The sequence below is a fragment of the Microtus oregoni genome, unplaced genomic scaffold (genome assembly GCF_018167655.1).
Source record: "Microtus oregoni isolate MIOR12 unplaced genomic scaffold, Mior012 000000F_ref0000247, whole genome shotgun sequence".
NCBI classification, from domain to species: Eukaryota; Metazoa; Chordata; class Mammalia; order Rodentia; family Cricetidae; genus Microtus; species Microtus oregoni.
This window is the reverse complement of record NW_024543059.1, coordinates 59,792,677-59,811,876: the sequence shown is the minus strand read 5'-3', so window position 1 is coordinate 59,811,876 and position 19,200 is coordinate 59,792,677. Positions and strand designations below refer to the sequence as shown.

Sequence of the window (19,200 nt, the reverse complement as noted above, 5' to 3'; positions counted from 1 at the left end):
GCTAATAAACTATCTGTACACTTTAAGAATTACAAAGCCATGGTCAAATAGTGTATATGGTCACAGAACACCTGTAAATAATGGTACAAAATGAAAACAGAGAGATCAGTTTTCGTGCCTCCAAGGAAAGTGCTGCTCTTCGTGTCTTTATATCTAGTGACAGAACTAGTGAGAGCCAAACAACCAGCATCAGCCACAGAACTACACAGCTGTAAAACTCGCCAACAGTTAAGAACTTGGGAACGGCCATCGAACTAGGCAGTGTCCTCAGAAATTTCCCAGGCTTTCTCCCTGTTGTAATAACCTAGTATTACCTAAAAGAGGAGGGAGAACAGAGTCTTCATTCCGCAAAGAACCAAAGCTAAAGTCTCAGAACAATAATCAGATCCTTCTCCTCCTTGAATAGCTGTTTTGTTATAAGCAGACATCTTTGTTTGTTTTTTTTAAATATTTATTTATTTATTTATTATGTATACAATATTCTGTCTGTGTGTGCCTGCAGGCCAGAAGAGGGCACCAGACCTCATTACAGATGGTTGTGAGCCACCATGTGGTTGCTGGGAATTGAACTCAGGACCTTTGGAAGAGCAGGCAATGCTCTTAACCTCTGGGCCATCTCTCCAGCCCTTGTTTGGTTTTCACTAGTGCATAGAAGCAAAGAATTAGAGGCACCAATCCATTCATTTTGTTCCTCCTACAACAAAACAGAAATTACTAGGAACAAATTATGTACTAGCAACAAGTAGTAATTGCTGACCCATCTGTTTAATAGGTTTCATTATGAAGATTCTCATGAAAACCTCAGAAAAATATTTCCAAGGCTCAATCTTGGGTTACCTTGAGCAAACCCTGATGGGGTATGACTCTTTGTACAGACAGATCTGGACAGCAGAAGGAGAGCTCCACAGTAAAGCAAGTGCATCCATCCAGAGATGCATCCTAGTCTCTTGTTACGTCATTACAGAGGGAAAGCAAGATTACATTTGCTTATAAAATTCTATGACACTGTTCATTTCACATTTGTGAGAACTCTTACCAAAGAAGAAAAATGTCTTTGTAATTCTGATTGAATTAACTTTGTGGTTTTACATCTAATTTTTGATTTTACTAAAACAGGTGGGCTAATATAGTCACCCTCAAGTAGTGGGAACAAATAGTGCCCAACAGAACATCTCTTTATGTTTAATCGCTGCTTTTCCTCCTATGAAAAAAGAACGCCTCCTCCCCTGCCCCCTTTCTAATATTTCCAGTGATAACTTGTATAACTAAAAATTAGTATTTCATAAAATATTGAGATTGTATCATAGCAACTGGAATTAGTATCAAAACTTAACAACAGTCTTGGCAAATAGCTAGGTGGTAGAGAACTTGACTAGGATACGTGCGACCCTAAGCTCAAATCTCAGGAGTGTTCCAAGAAACAAAATAACAGCAACCACCCACTTGCCCTTCAGAGATTCTATAAGAAGCGGGTTGCTTCTTCAATGGCGGTAACTATAAGACTGTCAATTAATGGATGATATCACTACAGAAGGGTGGAATTCCCACCATAGTATATACTTACTAACAACACTTAAAAACTAAACTTTCTGGAGCAGCAATAAATTAAGGCAGAATTGCGATTTTTATATCACACAGGTGTCTCTAGCATAGAAAACACAGCTTCCTTACCGGGGGAGGGTTCTCCCATTTCCGCAGAAAGTCTTCTTTGGCTTTGGCTAGAAATTCTTTCACTGGAAAAAAAGAAAAGAAAAATGGATGGTGTCTTGAAAGAATGCTCATGTCACATTAAAGAAGACAGTGGACGTAGTATATGGATACAAGTATCCTTGTGTGAGCTACTGTTGTAAGGACAGGGTGTCCACCAATGTGACCTTACAGGGGGCTATCAAGAGTCTCCAATGTCTAAGAGCCTCAAGCATTGCTCTATATAGGAACCACTCTGGCAACTTCAAGCCCAATAACAACAATGTCCCAGGAAACATATCCGAAAGTCGTGTAGAAGATACCAATCAAGGGCAAATCCTGCCGTGAATAAGCTGGAAGAGTTTGAACAGAGTTGAAAAGTAAGCTGAGGGTATTCACATGTCTTGGTCTAGGGCGTTCCGAGAACAGCTGGCTGTGGTAAAGGGCGGTTCCAGATACGGCATTTGTGCGTTAGATCTGTGGTCTCTACCAGCAGAGAGCAAAGGAGAAACCACAGACTGACAGCTACCAGATCCTCAAACCCATAAACCCGAATGGAACAAAACGCTACAACAATACAAACTACTTCAAAAACTAGCTCTGAACTTGTAGAGAAAATTAAACTGAATGTCTGATTTAAAATTTACATTAAAATAAAGCCAAACAAAAGCCAGTGTTAAGACAATGGCTAATGACAGCTGCATTTGTATGGAGCAGGTTTGTACTGAGTCATTTAAGAGGATCCACTTACACACGCCTCCCACAGGTTCACTAACAAGGGCTTCTGCTGGAAAACAAACTTCCATGTTTTAGAAACAAATACTCTTGAACGTTTTAAAAATTTGATATATTCTTATGTTTTATGTGAAAAATGAAAATACAGTCAGATTATACAAGATCCCTTTGCTATTTCTCTTTCGTTCAGCAGATTCCTGACATCTCCCTGTCTGACTCTATGCAGGAGCAAAGGATAGAGAACTGACAGCCACAGAAACAGTAAGATGACGGGGGCGACTTCAGAAACACTGAATGGCCTGAACCAGAGCCAAAAGCATGCTAGATATGGTCGGTCAGGTCTGTGATCCTGGCATGCGGGAGGCTGAGGCAGCTGCAGTGTGTGTTCAGACAGCCTGGACTACACGGTAAGCCCCAGGAAAACCTAGTCTACTGAAAGAGGACTCTGTCTCAAGCAAACAAACAACCAAACTACGAAAACAAAAGACAACACCTTTTCTACAGTATACCTTTGGCCCGCCGCACCCAGCACAGACCAAAATGGTGCTTGGCATCTAACTGCTTTGCCCTCTCAACATAGTGATGATGACAAGTGTCAACGACAGACGGCTGTTTTAAAAGAACACTGGCTTCTGCATTTCTGGGAGGATCATTTTACTACTTTCTAAGAACTGTACTACACAATATTTCCAAAACATTAGAGAAAATTAACTTTCAAAGTTAAAATTCTCATGTACCAACAGTTGCGCCTAATCAACACGTGACCTAATTCAGCCTAGGACTGGAAAAGTCAAGAGGTTTTGGATCATGGTGTGATCTTTGTATCTCTAGTATGTACGTATGTGCACTATTTAGATACAAAGACTAATATAATTGGTTCTCAGTAAAATAGTTTACACATATATATGTATATATGAAAAATGAAAACTCACAAAATAAAATATTTTATATTGAACAGTCAGTATACTGGCTGCAGCCAAAGAGCGTTGGTTTGCTTTGTTTGAGCTCCAGGATTCCAACCCAGGAGCACACAGCTGGCCGATCTCCCACCACTGGGCCTCATCCTAGGTGCAAGAAAGCTGGCTCTATAAGGTTTTTTTTGTTTGTTTGTTTGTTTGTCTGTTTTTCCCCATGGACTAGAGATGCCTGCACATGGTCATGACTTGGAAAAGATGGCTTTAAGTTAAATTAAAAAAAATATATATGTTGGAACATAAAATTGTGGCTCCTGAGAAACCACACTACACTTGGTGATCTTTAAACAACAGACAATCCAGAACCTCATATATTTTCCATGGACTGATTTTATATTTCAGATACGGGTGGCTTTAACTTCTAACTGCTTTTCTATGGGTATTTTCACAATTGCTCCCCATTGACATATTAGTAGGTAACAAAACAAGAGCTGGGGAGACGGGCAGACTCACACACTGTAGCCCTGTGACCCATTCAATCAGTGCACTGTGAGGTTCTCAAGTTTCAGTTTTCTTCTGCTCTAATACGTAGTCCGTCCAGACATCTAACCATTTGGAGCAGTGTGATAGGCTGGTGCTGTTTTTGGAACCTGGTACCTAACAGGAACAATGGTTCCGCTCTGTGATCACAGGGACCGTCAGCAAAGCTCCAGAGTGTCTAACTATGCTTAGAAAAGCCTTCACGGAAGGGGTTTCTCAAGCACATTTTGTTCTGTGTTGTTTAATAAGGGAGCAAACTAGATACAAAAGAGGGCACACCAAAAATCCAATTTATTCATTCACGATTTTAGTTATTATACAAATGAAATGATTTTCTCTTCAGTTTTGGTCATTTCTGGTCTGTCACGTTGCACTCTAGAAGAACACAGCAAAGGAGTCTATAAGCTCACCCAGGGATTGTTCTTATTGTTCACCTGGCCAAGGAATGAAGAAAGACGCAACAAGAGGCAGGTCTCCTGCATTTTCACAAATACAGAAAAACTCTCATTTCTTACCACTTTCTCCACTACACTGATGTTTTCGTACATTACTTGAAAACAAGTCACAACTTGAAAGTCAGAGTAAAGCTTATTTAATCAGGAAATTTAACTAAAACGTCATGTATGCTGTAATTTTACCTATGCCATTCATGTAGCTCTACAATGAACGAGAATAGTTCAGTGGCGACATTAACAAATTCACAAGGTGTTGTTAGACTTGAGAGCTGCTTATCTATCATGACACATTGTGAGTCACACTGGGCAAAGGTCTAACTGCTGGATGTGATCATGTGCAGAATGCGTAGATTGATTACTGAAAACACGACAATGCTGCTGCTGATGTTGAGCTCTGGAGTCTCTAAGGAGACACAACTCCTCTCCTCAGCACTCCTCACACAATGCAAGGACCACTTTCAGTCCAAATATATTAGAAAACACAACCAACAAAATATAAACTTCCTGGGACAAATGTACAACTACAACACTGTTTCACTTAAAATCTCTAACACTCTATCTTTTCAAAAGCCACCCATCATAATCCTAAGTGATACACAGCCCATGTCTTCTGCCTTCTGCTTCAGAGAGCTTTCTTCATTAGCTGTAAAACATCACACAAGGACTACAACACACAGATGATGATCTTATAAAAGTCCAACATAAATTTAATTCAATAATTTTCTTCATTACAAAAATATTTTATTAAGTCAAAATAATAAAATCAAACTATGAGAATAATAAAAATTTACAAACAAATGAATAGAAAGTTTTAAAGTAAACACTTGTTTTATTAAAAAAAGAGTTGCCTACCAGATATGTCTGAAGAACAGGAAGCTTGTGTACAAAGAAAAATAAAATAAATTAAATAGTGATTAAAACATACCCATAAAGTAGTAGCATGTTAGAATAAAGTAATTTATATACATTTTCTAGAATATTTGTAGAAATAAAATGTTAATGTAAAGACTCATTTATTTGACTACATATATTCAAATAATACAATTCAAAATATCAAAAAAATGAAACTAACAACTACTATTTGATACCAAAATTTGTTTCATGGTAATTTTCCTTAAAATTACAGATGACTGGGCATGGTGGCGCCCTCCTTTGATTCTAGTACTTGGGAGGCAGAGAGGCAGGCAGATCTCTGTGAGTTTAGGGCCAATCTGGTCTACAAAGCGAGTTCCAGGACAGCCAGGACCATTACACGGAGAAACCCTGCCTTGAGGAGAAGTACAAGTGCCAATAAATTTGCCAAGGGTTCCTGGTGAAGCACCATGGGACAAATCTGTGCTGAGTCTTGAGGGACAGAGCTGCTCCGACAGGCAAGCTTGGAAGAGGACCTCCGAGGCTGAGAGATTGTGTATAAAAGGCATGGAATCCACTTGTCCCACCTGGCAGTCTTTAGAGAAAGCAAGGAGCATGCACCTGTGAGGAACAGGGACGATGCCTACTCCCGCTGCTTCTCTGTTAGCTAAAATAACACTGAGACAAGAAAAGGTTAAGGCCAGAACTGCCATTATTCACAGGTGATGCACTGTTGCTTACACAGAAAATTCCAGAGACTCTCTCGCTGTCATCTTAGAACACACAATCTGACAAGGCTGCTGGATACACTATAATTCCGTAAACATCTACTCAGGGATGAACTGAATTCAAGATTCCTTCTTTAGTCTCTGGAAGTCTTTTACTGAACTAAAACATTTTAAAATTTTAATCTAGTTTTGTCTTGTTTTGACAAAGGCCTCACTCTGTCCCCATGGCTAGACTGCTACTTGCTATGCCTCAGATGGGCTTGAACACAGGCCAATCCTCCTGTTTTAGTCCGTCCAATGCTGGGATTATAGACATACACTCCCATGATCAGCTTGAATAAATGGGTACAGTTTTAATCTGGTCTTTAAAAATGCTTTGATCAACCAGAGGCTGTCGCTAACACTTTGGCTCGCTCTTGGGACTCTCTTCCTCATATGGATTGCCTTGCCCAGCTTAAACACAAGGGGAGGTGCTTAGCCACGCCAAAAGTTGTTGTGCCATGTTTTGTTCATATCCATAGAGGCCTGCCCCTTTCTGAATAGAAACAGGCGGAGGAATGGAAGGGGGGGAGAGGGAGAAGGGAAGGGAATCGGAGGAGAGGAGGGAGGGGAACTTCAGTTGGGATGTAAAATAACTAACTAAAAATGCTTTCCATCAAAAGCTATAGCTCTTATTTGTATTTTCTGTTCTACTGCCTTCCACTCAAGTCTGTCACTCATTTCTCCTGGACTCTTTACCTATGCTGGACTTGCACAAACTCATTGGCTTGTGTAGCTCTTTCCTGAACACTTCACAATCTCTCTTAAGATGCATTTCAAAATCCACTTTGGCTACACTCCATAAATTTAAATATATAGTTGAATTTTAATTTATATAAGTTACTTCTTGGCCCCTGAATTATCAGAATTTCGTAAATCCATAAGCAAACATATTTGTGTTTGTAAAAGAGCCTTTATTGACTGAACTCAATTATTCCATGTCCAAGACTGTGAGTAAGTAAATAAATAAATATATCTCACATCTTTGAAATTTGTTGAATATGATTATAGAATTGATTTTATAAGCATTCTTTATATTGTCTTATTCTGTGATCACTAGGTAAGAAATCTCTATTAATTTATACATTTTATATTTTATAATTTCTCCCAAATAGGTCAGTTTTGCCTTATGCATTTTGAGACTTAGAGGCATATATGATTTTCATTCTGCTTGTCATTGATGTTAAATGGTGAACCACATAAAGACTCTGGTCTCTGAGATCTTACAACATGATACTCTTGTGAAGACCCTCACAAGTGTGGAGATTTGCTCTAGGATGGTGAACAGAAGCTTGACTGTTGTTTTACCTGCAGGAAATGTCAAGGCTTGTCCTAACGGAGGCTCTGCACCTGTTTCTGCTGGGATCAATGTGTTACTAGCCTGGATTTGTCCCAACAGTGTGTTTTATTAGCAGCTCCATAGACCACAAAATTAATATACATTAAATCCTGAAGCCTCCTAGAGGGGTAGCAGCTGATGCTTACTGTTCAAAAGAGGCATCCCACATGAATGAACACACACATCCGCCCCTACCACGTGAGTGAGCACGCACATCCCACCCTAACCAGACACTCAAGCCCAGACGTGAGCTTCCTGTCTTGCCAACAGTTGGTTTCCTAACTTACACTGCACTGGGAGATCCTTCCAGGGTCCTGATAGCACAATCCCAGGCTGCACAGATGGAAGAACTTGGTTTCTTTTGTGAGGACATTTAACTGGAGAGTCCTCAGCTGGCCATAGTCGAGCACACCTTTAATCCCTGCACTCAGGAAGTGGATCTCTGTGAGTCTGAGGCCAACATGGACTACATAGTGAGTTCTGAGATAGCTAGACCTATACAATGTGGCTCTGTCTTACCACCTCCTCCCCCCATCCCACCAAAAAAGAAAGAAAAAAGAGGAGAGCCATTTGGACAACAAGGTATATAAAGAGTGGGAGAAATGAGAATACGCGCAAAGAGGTCAAGATCATGATGATCATGCTTTTTCAGACCTAGGCCAGCTGGCCTTGGTGAGTTCCCGATAGAACATCCCCATTGTCTTACTGTGTGGGTGCACCCCTCGTGGTCCTGAGTTCCTTGCTCGTGCTCCGTCTCCTTCTGCTCCTGATTTGGACCTTGAGATTTCTGTCCGGTGCTCCCATGTGGGTCTCTGTCTCTGTCTCCTTTCATCGCCTGATGAAGGTTAATATTCCTGAGGATGCCTATGTGTTTGTCTTTGGATTAAATCCGGACTAGCTGAACATAGCGGACAATGAGGAATACTGAGAATTCAAGAACAATTGCAGTGGGTTTTTGATCCTACTGCACGTACTGGCTTTGTGGGAGCCTAGGCAGTTTGAATGCTCACCTCACGAGACCTGGATAGAGGTGGGCAGTCCTTGGGCTTCCCACAGGTCAGGGAACCCTGATTGCTCTTCGAGCAGATGAGGGAGGGGGACTGATCGGGGGGAGGGGGAGGGAAATGGGAAGCGGTTGTGGGGACGAGGCAGAAATCCTTAATAAATAAATAAATTTAAAAAAAAAAAGATCATGATCAGCTGAGCTAATAATGGGAGATTACCAACTTTGGCCCGACAGAGAGGGAACCAGAATCTGACAAAACTAGGCTCTCTGAAAGAGAGTCACGGTTGTATGGTTGGGGCAGACTGTGGGGCCACTGGCAGTGAGATCAGGATTTATCCCTACGGCTTGTTCTAGCTTTCTGGAACCCATTCTCTTTGGAGGGATACCTTACTCAGCCTAGATATAGTGAGGAGGGCCTTGGTCCTTCCTCAAAGCAATGTGCTAGATTTTGTTGACTCCCCATGGGAAGCCTCATTCTCTCTGAGTAGTAGGGAGGGAGTGGGAACTGGGATTGGTACATAAAATGAGAAAAGATAGTTTTGTTTTGTTTTTTTTTGTTTTAAAAGAAAATCTATAGCTTGTTTCTATCCCCTCCCCCTTTTTTTCACCGTGGGAATTTTTTAATTCTTGTGAATTTAGACTTTATTTAAGGGATGCTTGTTACAGAGTCTTCAGCACGCTAAGGCACTTCCCTTAGAAGGGGCTCTTTTGTTGTTGTTTTGTTTGTTTTCCCTCACTGGAAAACTGGAGTTGAAGATTTAAAACCTAGATATTGGAAGATCGATTTGTTTCCCTTAAAATTCAAAACTGCCACCAGCAAGTGCATGCTGCTGGGATCTTTATTAATTTTATCAAAGCACAATGACGTCGAGACAGGGTTTCTTTGTGGCCTTGGAGCCTGTCCTGGAACTAGCTCTGTAGACCAGGCTGGTCTCGAACTCACAGAGATCCGCCTGCCTCTGCCTCCCGAGTGCTGGGATTAAAGGCGTGCGCCACCATCGCCCGGCTCAGAGGAAGTTTTCTTAAAGATGTTTTCTTATGCGCTATGTGTGAAGCATGGTGGTGGTGATGATGGTGGTGGTGGTGGTGGTGGTGGTGGTGGAGGTGGTGGTGATGGTGGTGGTGGTGGTGGCGATGGTGGTGGTGGTGATGGTGGTGGCGGAGGTGGCGGTGGTGGCGGCGGAGGTGGCGGTGGTGGCGGTGGTGGAGGTGGTGGAGGTGGTGGTGGTGGTGGAGGTGGTGGAGGTGGTGGTGGTGGTGGTGGTGGAGGTGGTGGTGGTGGTGGAGGTGGTGGTGGTGGTGGTGATGGTGGTGGTGGAGGTGGTGGTGGTGGTGGAGGTGGTGGAGTGCTGGAGGTGGTGGAGTGCTGGAGGTGGTGGTGGTGGTGGTGGAGGGCTGAAGGTGGTGGAGTGCTGGAGGTGGTGGTGGTGGTGGTGGTGGTGGTGGAGGTGGTGGAGTGCTGGAGGTGGTGGTGGTGGTGGTGGAGGTGGTGGAGTGCTGGAGGTGGTGGTGGTGGTGGTGGTGGTGGTGGTGGAGGTGGTGGTGGAGTGCTGGAGGTGGTGGTGGTGGTGGTGGTGGTGGTGGTGGTGGTGGTGGTGGTGGTGGAGGTGGTGGAGTGCTGGAGGTGGTGGATGAGGTGGTGGTGGTGGAGGTGGTGGAGTGCTGGAGGTGGTGGTGGTGGAGGTGGAGGTGGTGGAGTGCTGGAGGTGGTGGTGGTGATGGTGGTGGTGGTGATGGTGGTGGTGGTGGTGGAGGTGGTGGAGGTGGTGGTGGTGGTGGTGGAGGTGGTGGTGGTGGTGGAGGTGGTGGAGTGCTGGAGGTCCCTGGCACCAAAACGAAAAGCATGTTTGCTTAATTAATTAAAAACCACCACCACCACCAAAACCTGTTCTTTCTACTGTTACTACTGCCCCGTGTGAACACTGCTCTGAATTTGCAGAATGACCTGCTTCTATCTAACAGAGTTCTCTTCACTTCATAGGCTCTCATTTCTGCTGCACCAGTGGCTGCGCTGTATATTTTGAAGCAGTATCTGGCTGCAGAACCAAGACTCGCCTCCTGCTCCCGAGCCTAGGTTGCTGACTGCACCATCACACCTGGCTCCCATCTCAAAGTTTCACGTATTTACATTCATTTTTGGATGACTACGTGTGCGGTGCATGCACGTGCGTGCGAGCGTGAGTGCAGATGCCCGTGCAGATCCCTACCCCCACCTTAATGCTTTGAGACAGAGCTATTGTCTGAACCACAAGGAAGTTGTCTTGGCTCTAATGGCTGGTCACCTGTTTCCACCCTAGGTATTGGGGTTACAGGCACATGAAACCTTGCTGAGCTTTTATGTGGATCCTGGATTCCAAGCTCACGCCCTTCCTCATGCTTGCACAGATCTCTTACCCATGGAGCAGGCTCCCCAGTCTGAGCAACCGGAAGCTTTATCTTGCTCATGTCTGTCACATCCTGGAAGGGCTTATCAAGCTAGTTAATTCACTTTCCGACCACGACCAGTCATGGGATGCCCTGGTCTCATGCAGCCTGCTGGCTACCTTCCAAGAACCAGGTGCATTTTCTTATACTCTTTCCGCATCACAACAAGATGCTGCTTTTCTACCCTTGTCTGATTTTAGCCCCTTCTTTTCATCCTAGTCTTCTGTTGTTTTCTTAAAGAGTCATCTTATTATGAATGTGTATGCAAATATCAATGTGTATTGTGAGTACATGCACACATAAGTATGCTTTCGGACCTGGTGAAATCATATGCTCCCTGATGTGGGTGCTGGGACTTGAACTCAGGTACTTAAGGTTGAGCAGCCAACGCTCATAACTGTTGAGTCATCTCTCCAGCCCCTCTAGGTTTATCTGGTTTCTTCCTTCCTATTTAGTATTCATTCGAAATACTGAAGAACTAGTTCAGATGCTCTCTGTAGGTTTTTTTTAAACAAATATTTCTAAATATGAGTTCATTCTTTTCTCTTGAAGGCTGTGATTTTATTCTTTAATCATGTATTGCCCCTTCTATTAGGCTCTAAATTGTTACTTTGCTTTATCCATAAATGATGGGAAGCCTTTAAAATCTTCACACATGATCTAAAATAAGGTAGCTAATTTTTTTTTTAAAATTTTCTTCTCACCTCCTATTGTAGGTGCTATTAGAATTAAGTTCTTGGATATTTTTGTCTGTATGCACATACATTATTAAATAATCCAGCAACTTTCAGTGGTTGTAGGAGCTGGAGAGATGGCTCAGGAGTTGAGAGCACTGGCTGCTCTTGCAGAGGACCCAGGTTCAGTTCTCAGCACCCACATGAAGGCTAATAACCATCTAAAACTCCAATTCCAGGAGATCCGATGCCTTCTCATGGCCTTTGGTTACTGTACGCACGTAATGCATATTCAAGGTAAAAACATTCACACAACAACATGAAGGAAGTATGTAAGTATTCAGGACTACAGGAAACTTGTTGGTTATTGATGCCAGGCACATCAACAGAAAACCCTGTCATACTAGGAAAACAAAGGCCGTCTTTTCATTTTGCAATGACCTAATGAATTCTTGGCTGTCCCAATAGAGCTGCTTGTGCGCCAAAGCAAAGGGTAGCCTTTCCACAGGCCTCATCCTGGGAAGATAGGAAAGGTGAACGCTTCTTTCTCTTTCTTAGAGATAAATACTCCAGAGTAAAACAGACTTTAGAGGGTGACCATCATCTGGTCTAGGCCATTTCTGGGAAAATGCCCTTCCTCAACTGCAGGACTGCTGAACTGCTCTCACAGCTTTGGTCTTACGTTTTCAGTCAAACATAAGAAAAAGAAATCAACCAGCTGCTTACTCCTGTCAGGTCTGTAGCATTTCTGGGAACCACAGAATATCAAGCTTTCTTCTTCAGATTCACGCTCAATTAAGTTAGACCAAGATGCAAGCTCACCTAGAAGCTTTCTATATTGACACATAAGATCTGTCCATAATTACTGTGTGCATATGGTGTTTCTATAGATACAGTGTATAATGTGCAACTCAGGAGGAGCATATCTGTTTCTCAAATGCCTTATTTTTGCAGTGAAAGCATAAAAAATTTTCCTCCACTGAATTAACAAAATGCAGGATCATCATTTCTTGCCCCCTACTGTGAGCAGAACACCAGTGCTTCCTTCCCTCATCGAGTTGTAACCAAGCACCCATTAACAAAGGTTTCCGCCCGCCCGCCCCCTCCTGTTCTTCACTGAGGGTTCTGAAAAGGTGCTATTGGTTCTGTTGTAGGTATGTGAGCCAGGAGAGCATAGCAGCTGCATCTGTCAGATGACTAAGCTCCATCTTGCACAAACACCACAGAAACCTATGTTACATACTGTGATGCTAGAATATCAGACCAGAGAAAATGAAAGTCATGTGATCTTAGAAGCAAAACTGAGAAAGGTGTTATGATCCAGGCTCCCTCACCAGCCCCAGTGCTGGTCCTTGTCAAAGCTTCGTTACCTTTGCCTGGAACTCAACACCTGGGCATCCTGACAACACCTGTGTCTGTGTACACTGCTCCTGCCCGAGAAGGCTATGTATCTTCTTGTCAAAGGGCTTCATGGAACTCAACAGAGTATTGGGAGAATTCCTTTAGAATTTCTTCACAAAATTTGCTTAATAGGAGAAAATCTTCACCAAATGAAAAAAAAAACACTTAAAAGAGGACAGTAAAGGCTCTTTTTACATTTACAGGCAGTTTTTAATGCCAGAGAGATGAAAGAGTAGATAAGTACAATTTAGTCTCTGCATTTTTGTCTTCATGTTTCAAGATAGACATATGAACACTGTGATTACTGTGTTTTCTGAAACAGCTCATACAGCTGATATTTTCTCTGGTAATATAACACGGGTTCAGATTCATAACTAATGAATATTACTTAGTCATTCAAGTAGCCTTCTAACTTGGCTTCCTTGCTTCACTTGGGACACTGGAATAACTAGTAGAAGCACATATATGGCCAAAGGAAGGCTTTCACTTAGGAGCTCCAGATCAGGAACTCTCAGGTAAATATATAATTTCCTTTTTAAAAAAATATTGTTACACATCATACATTTGCTTGAAGGTACAGAAACATCACCGGCAGAGTTTGTAATGGAGTCCTGCACAGGGTGATCCTCAAGATGTCTACGAGAACATAAATATGGAAGAACATTCCTCGGAGGTACTCATATGCAGAGGCCAGGAGGGAAAGCTGTCTCTCCTGGCCTGCTACGGAGTTTAATCTCTAGTTCAGTGGCAATTACAGAATTTCAAGTTTCACACTGGGTTAAAAAATGGACTTATTTCCATTTCAAATTCAGTGTGGAGAGTCATCTGAAAAGACACTGGAAGCTTGGGAGGAGACAGCAAGTTAGTCAGAAAATGGTGCTGACAGGAGAGATGGAATGGCCAGCGCCAAAGGCCTTCCCGGTGATACTGTCTGGAGAAGACCTGATGTACGATCAACAGAACTAATGATCAAATACACAGCTTGGGGTCAGGAGTTATAAACAGCCCCAAGATTCTGTTGTGGGGTCATTAAAAGAAGTGTGGACCCAAGATGACGGAAAGAACAAACAGACTCTTGGAATGGGTGTTCAGGTAGTGACAGAGGTGCAGGCATAGGTGAGATCACTCAGAAAACACAGCACTGAGAAGGCCAGAGCCAGATTTCCAGAGAAGACGAATATCTAATCATCCGGAAGTAGAAAGGAATAGTTTTATAGCTCTTTCCACAAACATAGCTCGGTGTGTGTACCACACACACAAACATCATGTTGTAATTCCAGACTCAGATAAAAAGGCCCAATATTTGACTATTTTCACTAATGAAGCCACATTGTTTTGTATTTTTCTATATTTTGAAATGGCTAGAGCATTCAGTCACAGCATGAGTGAAATTATTTGAGACTGAACATTCTCGAAAAAGCCCTTGTGCATTTGTTATTCCACACTTAATGTAGTAGAAAAGGCTGTTAGATCACATACAAGATCACGTAATGAACTACTTTAACCCAGAGCTTTCTTGAAAGAAAAATAAAACAAGCAAGGAGCAGCAGCAATGTCTTCAGCTAAACACATCAGACTGTAAGATCCCCACAACACCACAGTGGGGGCTGAAGATGCTAAGGTTATGTGCGAGCTTTCAAAGGAAACATGGCTTTATTCAACTAAATAAAGACAACCAGGTCTATGCAGTTTCATATTTGTAGAAATTCTAGAAAAGTCAACATATTGATTTCACAGTATCAGCCCAGATTTCAAGGGTTAGGTCAGAAATAGCTACTCTGGAAACAAGAATATAACTGTCCAGTAGAGTCTTAACATTTTACATAGAAAACAGCCCCTCTGTATCGAATGCACTCTACAGCATGAACAGCGTTACTGCAGCAGGATAAGGAGTGTTTCCTGGCTATAATGAAGTCATCACTACTTATGGAAGAAAGGTTCTTTGGCTTTGTATTTCTTCACTATATCATAAAATCCCAAATCTTTCTGATTCGGAACCTAATCCCAAATGTCTCAAGTGTGACCCCTGTTATCACAGGGTCACATAATGCTCTGGAAGTGACACCTGGCCTAGTCTTTCCACCTCGGCAGAGATGCTAACGAGCTCTGCTCTGAGCAAACACTCACTGACAGCAGCAGCATGTCTATTTTTAGCTGCAGGTTTGCTTGAAGTGAACAGCCCCTGCTCTGTCATAAGCTGCAGTACATACTACAGCAGATTTTCTCGAAGAAATAAATAAAAGCATTTTTGGACATGCTTAGAAAAATGAATAATCATAGCAAAAGACTCATTTTCACAAATGTATATAGTCTCATAAATAATTTTCCTAAAATAATTTTAACAAAGCCTTCAGAGTCAAAACACATTTATTTATTTTATCCTTAATTCACTATTCTAAACCAATTATAATTAAAAGCAACCCTCCAAAAATCTATAAAATTTTGGCAGCATCTTATTTTTCAGGATTAGAATTTAAAAATAGAGCCCCAAAGAAGCCAACAAAAAATAGTTTTTGGATAACAAAACTAATTAAAGTCAAGTTAAATATGATTATCTCAAGCATTATATACTAAAATAAAAACCTCTTTTTGCTGCATTGGTTTTCTACTTATTAATTTACCACACAACACAGTCAACAACAGCAGTGCCAGTGAATACAAGAAATCAAACCATGAAGACATCAGAAATGGAATGCTGGGCTACCAACACTGTTATTGTTTATAGTTCTCAATGGCTTTTAAAGGCACTTTACAATAATGCCTACTTTAAAAGCATCGACACAAACGTCATTTACCACAATCTCCACATAAATACCTTTTCCTCTTGCAGTTAAACATTTTAAAAATATATATATAGCCAAAGAGTCTGCGAGACCATACTTACCATTCATGATGACAGCCAACCTCTCCAGAGCATATTGCTCAGAACAACAGCCCAGCAGCAAAGGGAGTTATGCTAATCTCCGGAGGCAGAGCGATGGTGTAAACACATTCGCTGGAGCAGGCAGCAGAACACCAAGAGCTCTCTTTTGTTTTAAAAAGAAAAGCCCCCACAAGCAAAGCCTAAATGCCCAGTAGGAGGTACCCCTAGATAACAGAATATGCCAAGGATGTTTTATGTAATCAGGTTTAGCGTTTCTTTCCCCCCTCAAGCTAGCTATTCTAGCTTCCTTCATATACCTCCAGAATCACTCAAAATGGCAGGAAGAAAATGCGAACCAGAATGTATACTATATTCTCAATTGTAACAGCACAAAGTTGTTACCACGGCAACATTAGACCAGCATTATCAGTTTCCTCTAACCAAGAGGTAGCTTTCCTAAAGCTTCAATCAACCAAAACAAAATGCCTTTTTATTTTAGGGCAACATGATCTCCAAACTACAACATTCTATACATTTAAGCACTGAACTACCCTTTTTATACATCTTTCAAAGATATTTTTAAGATTTTTTCTTCCCATACTCACACAATCCCATGTTGAATCCGGTGAGGAGCAAACGGCAGAATGACTGCACCTAGACGCCTTTCATTACAGCAGCTCGTACTGCTAGCGGCGGACCTCACCGCGATTAGAGTGCTCTGTGCTGTTGCTAGTGACTATTGGCGATGAATCTTATTGCCCAGATCGCTGACAGCTTTCATTTTTCATGAGCCAAAAGCTATACTGCAGCACAAATGTTAACCATTTATACATTCTGTATCAATCATGGGAGAGGCATAATATAATGCTATACATAACCTGCTTTTATAAGGAAAATCAGGGAATAATATTTGTAAATTTTCATTAAATTCAGCATTAAGTATCTGATATTAACCAGATAATATTTAAGAAAAAGACAACACACAATAAATTTACTGGTAATCATTATTCAAGTGTGACATTCCTCCCATTAAACAGGACTCTGAGCACAGATTGTATGGCAAAGTGGGGAGGCTGGATTGCATGACGAGTGGCTTGTGTTAATCTCACAGACCTAAGGTCTGTACCACTAATGACCCAAAGGGCCTCGAGAACCATGTCTGTGAGGCAGTTCAGCAGGTGAAGCAGCCGCCCCTTTAAAGTTGCCAGGAGAGGCAGGACTTGTGATGATGGACACTCAGTCAAGAGCCTTCCCCAAGAAACAACTAGCAAGCTGGACAAAACTGCTGGAAAGGAGGTTCACTGCTCTGGTACAGATTAAGCACAGACAAGCTGAGAGACATCAGGAGGCACCACAGCGCTCTGGGGAAGAACACTGAAGTCTGCGGCTTCTTGTCCGCTTAGATCCCTCCAGTTTGGCCTGGGAGGCTTACAGGCCCTCCCAGAGGAAGGCCCGAAGCTCCACATGTAATACTATACGTGAGAAGGCAAACTGTAAGTGAGGAGTCAGTGGGGAAATGCCCAGCTCCTTTAGCTTAATGCCCTGCAGAAATGGACAGCAGACGGATGGTCTAGCAAGAGGTTTAGGAAGGAAATAGAGAGAAGACAGAAAGGAGCTAAACTCTCTAAAAGTCCCTGGATGCACAGGACTTTATGACCCTCATTTGAGATCCCAAATGTAAAGCTCTATGGCCCACACGTGTGCTGCCCCCCTCCGCACAGCTCCACCAGCACGCCCTCTGACGGTGTATATCAACTGAATTTTGGGACTCTGGGCAAGAGATAAACCAAGAGTAAATTACATAAAATCAGAATTTAGAGACAAGCAGCACAAACCATGAAGGACACTAAATCTACAAACTGGACTAAAGATGTTTAAATAAAAAGACCAATTATTGAAACAAAAAATTAAGACAAGTATAGAGCTACTACAAATATCTCATTTTAAGGACTTGATCTTTGCCCAAACCCATATAATTTATAATAAGAAGAACAAGTAGTTAACAGAAACTGTCCCAGAACTGGGATTTATGTACAATTTAGAAAATATTTGCAAACATTTAGTAAAATGTTGAACGAAATGAAGGGGAACTGTTCAAAGAGTTGATGAGAATGATATAACAGATGGGAATTTCAATACAGAAAGGGAAATATGAAAAACAAAAAGTAGAGACCTGGTAAGTCAATATGAAAAATGTAACTCACTATAATTCTGACATCACATTTCAGAAGCAGAAAAGATCTAACCTGTAAATGTGAGCTGAAGATAGACTCGAAATATGAACAATATCAAGAAAAGGAAACAGTCTTAGAACTATATTTAATACCGAGGGTCCAACACACATCTAATAGGAACCAAGAGCAAAGACTGGCTGGAAAAATGTTTAAAGAAATAATGACTGAAAATGCCCTAATTTTAAAAAAAAAAATTACCCAGAGTTCATAAACCATGTGAAACAAATAGTTAAGCTAATACTAAGTAGAACAAACAGGAAGACCCACATCTAGAAACCTCATAGTCAAGTGAAAAATAAAGACCAAGTAAAAAATTTCAAAGCAGGAAGAGACAAACCAGTGCTCAGGTACAAGGGAAAGTGTTAGCTTCTCTTTGAAATAAGTGACTAGGAGACAGTGAGATGATGCACAGAAACCCTAGGAGAAATAAGAAACAGAACTGCGCAGTAAGAACTGTGTGTCCCGGAAAACTACTGTCCACAAAAGTGTACCAGATACAATAGAGGACACGTGCTGCAAGCAGAGATGCACAAGTGAGTCCTCAGAACACGGGAAACGGCAAACCAGTAAGGAAAATCTATATACAAATGTGTGCATCTAGACACATATAATGGTTATACTTAGTCTTCTTACATATGTGAGTGCATGCATGATGCTGGGTATCAAATCTTAAACCTGCTAAGTATGAGTTCACAAAATGTACAATGAAAATAATATTATATTTAGACAATAAATTTATCATATTAGTGCAAATTTGTTCTATTTTACTAGAAATGATGCCAATTATATACTGAAGAAGACTGTTACTATATAAAATCATTAAAAACCAAGAAGAGTATATTAAAAATATTTTAACAGTTAAAAAAAATCAACAGAGGCTTTCAAATGATGTAATTTGTGTTTGCTTAATAAAAATGAAGGCATTATAAAGGGAAAATAGGATCAACAATAAGAACAAAATCTATAAAACAGAAATCAATAAAACAAGATATAAACAAGATATAGACCCATCATGTCAACAATTACATTAAATGTAATGAAAGAAACAAATGAAAAGCAGTAATTATCAACCTGATAGGAAGCAAGGTTCACATAAATGTCATCTGTAAGAGACACTTTAAGTCTTCAAATAGAAACAGGAACAAAGGAAAAGGGGTAAAGACACCTCACCACAATAATAACCAGGAGACACTGTGGTGTCTACACTGATACTGGTAAATTATTTCATTGATAATATTAGAGAAACAAAAGACCATGCATTATAAAGCCAACATATGTCGGAAGTAACTACTGGGTACATATCTGTACTG

At 41.3% G+C, this 19,200-nt stretch overlaps 1 protein-coding gene across 6 annotated transcripts in view; it reads right to left on the bottom strand.

The window, feature by feature from the left end:
• The window catches only part of Prkacb (protein kinase cAMP-activated catalytic subunit beta), a 91,868-nt gene that overhangs the window by 34,276 nt on the left and 38,392 nt on the right, over nt 1-19,200 (bottom strand). Inside the window, exons 1-3 of one of the 6 annotated variants that reach the window (XM_041656672.1) lie at nt 16,262-16,389; nt 5,183-5,206; nt 1,672-1,733 (exon numbers count right to left, since the gene is read on the bottom strand). In XM_041656672.1, coding sequence (XP_041512606.1) covers nt 1,672-1,733; nt 5,183-5,206; nt 16,262-16,271 — 96 coding nt within the window. In that variant the 5' untranslated portion in view covers nt 16,272-16,389. Of the gene's footprint in view, nt 1-1,671; nt 1,734-5,182; nt 5,207-15,677; nt 15,967-16,261; nt 16,390-19,200 lie in introns of those variants that run through there. The other 5 variants (XM_041656718.1, XM_041656537.1, XM_041656778.1 and 2 more) reach the window with 5 other exon arrangements.